Consider the following 2119-nt stretch of genomic DNA (forward strand, 5'->3'; position numbering starts at 1 on the left):
CCTGAGATATTGATTGGTTAGTCAGAAGTTGAGACAAGTTCGGAAACCAGTTAGGAAAGGATATATTGCTGGTACAATAAAAATAACAAGATTGAGGGTTTTTTGTTTTGTTTTCATTATGGAAAATGTATGCGGAGCAAGTAGTACAATAGAGTACATGAACCCATCACCTATGTTTAGCAATTATCAGTTCAAAAGTTGGTATTATTTCATCTCTACCGCCACCCCTTTCACCCCTTTCTCCACCACGGGATTACTCTGGAGCAAATCCTAGCCATTCTGTCATTTCAACTGTAAATTTTAGCATGTGCCTGTAAAAGATAAAAAGTTTTTATGACAACAGAACATATTCACAATATAGAGGTTGAAATAGAACGTGCAGTTTTACTAATGTAATGTGTTAGGGCATTCATTTTGATTTAAGTGGTAGAGTGGAAGAACCTTCATTCAGAGATCTACCTGCGTTTCAGTCACGGCTCTCAACTTCCTATGGGTGTCACTCTGACAATAGTCTTCTCTTATCAACACTAAATCTCAATGTCCTCATTAGCAAAAGAAGGGTAAGTAGTTGTCTCACCCATTTCAGAATTATAATCAGATAAGGCAAGAGAAGAGAAAACAAACCAAGTGATATTATGAAGTAGAACTTCAGTCCAATTCTCTCCTTTGTAAATGCCCCCAGGACAAATCATCTGAAGGCAGCAGCTGTCTTTGTCCAGCAGTGTCTACAGTGGCTCCTGCTCAGGTTTCTCTTCCTGAAAAACACATTACTTTGGTACTTTTTATTTTATTTTTTAACTTTAGGATTATAGGCACATAAGTAATTATAAATATCAAGAGAACAATGTTTAGGTTTGTATCTTTCACCTTTTCTGGTTTTCCACTTTTCATCTTGTCCTTTCATTTACCCTGTGTTTCTCTTTAAACGGCGCTGAGAACTGATTGTTCTTTTGGTGTGCCCCAATTCTCAAGACCCTACGGAGTGCAAACGCAAATTTCCAAAAGTTCATTTTAGTGGACTTTTGGCCAACAGAGCTCTAGATAACCAAGTGGGGGGGGGGATTACTTGCTCCCCTACCAAAAGCCACAGCAACCACAGAAAAAAGCCTTTAGCTGGGCACGTGTTGATTGCAAAAATCTCTCTCCATCCTTGGGGGGAAATTATTCATTTCCCTATAGGGGGAACTCTAAAGAACATGTTTTCCTAAAAGGGGCCAACTGGGCGGTGTCCTCCTTTCCCAACGCCCAGATTTCTATTCTTAGATCTGGAGATAGGCGGTGGCTTTCATTTTTAATTTTTCCTAGTTTGCACACCCTCCGCGGGGCTGGAGGAGCCCCGGCTGGCAGGTCGGGGCGGGTGGCCCGCCGGGCTGCCGACCGCGCGCCTCCTCCCGCCGCGGTTGCGGGGCTCCGGGCCTGCGGACTCCGCCGAGGGCGCTGAGTCAGTTTCTTCCTGCACGACTCCCGGCGCGCCGCCGCGGCGAACGGGAGCGGGTCCCGGGAGGCGGCGCTCTCCGGGGGTCGGGGACCGGGCCCGGGCCGGCGCGGGGGCCACGGTCACGGTCACCCCGGCCGGACCCAGCTCAAGCCGCGACCCGCCGGCCCGCCCGGGTTCTGCCCGGCGTAGCCCTACCTCGGCCGAGCCTGGCGCAGGCCACTGAGCTCATTTTTGGGGCCTGGGTGGGGGAGGAGGAAGCCGAGGAGGAGGGCTGGGGAGAGGGAGGGCAGCGCAGGGCGGGGAGCCGCCGCCTTCCTCATAAACAGGCGGGCGTGGGTGCGGATGGGGCCGGCGGGGAGCGCTGGCTGCGGGCGGTGAACTGTGCTCGTCCCCGCGAGCAGCGGCGGCGCCCCTGCCCCTGCCCCTGCCCCTTCCCCGGGCAGCCGGCCTTCGGGAGGGAGGGACGGTCGGTTTGGAGCAGAGTCCATCATGGCCAGTGGCAGCTGTCAGGGGTGCGAGGAGGAGGACGAGGAAACTCTGAAGAAGTTGATAGTCAGGCTGAACAATGTCCAGGAAGGAAAACAGATAGAGACCCTGGTCCAAATTCTGGAGGATATGCTGGTGTTCACGTACGCCGACCACGGTAATCATTCGCAAGGAAACTCTTTCCTCCCCCCCCCC

At 51.8% G+C, this 2119-nt stretch overlaps 1 protein-coding gene across 4 annotated transcripts in view; it reads left to right on the top strand.

The window, feature by feature from the left end:
- Nucleotides 1-1700: 1700 nt before the first annotated feature.
- Nucleotides 1701-2119, top strand: part of LRRK2 (leucine rich repeat kinase 2) — a 135636-nt gene continuing 135217 nt past the window's right edge. For 3 of the 4 annotated variants that reach the window (XM_040642335.1, XM_040642338.1, XM_040642336.1), the window contains exon 1: nucleotides 1701-2081. In XM_040642335.1, the coding sequence (XP_040498269.1) occupies nucleotides 1928-2081 (154 nt within the window). In that variant the 5' untranslated portion in view covers nucleotides 1701-1927. The remainder of the gene's footprint in view (nucleotides 2082-2119) is intronic. The other variant, XM_040642337.1, reaches the window with a different exon arrangement.

Source organism: Ursus maritimus, unplaced genomic scaffold (assembly GCF_017311325.1).
Source record: "Ursus maritimus isolate PB19 unplaced genomic scaffold, ASM1731132v1 scaffold_26, whole genome shotgun sequence".
NCBI classification, from domain to species: Eukaryota; Metazoa; Chordata; class Mammalia; order Carnivora; family Ursidae; genus Ursus; species Ursus maritimus.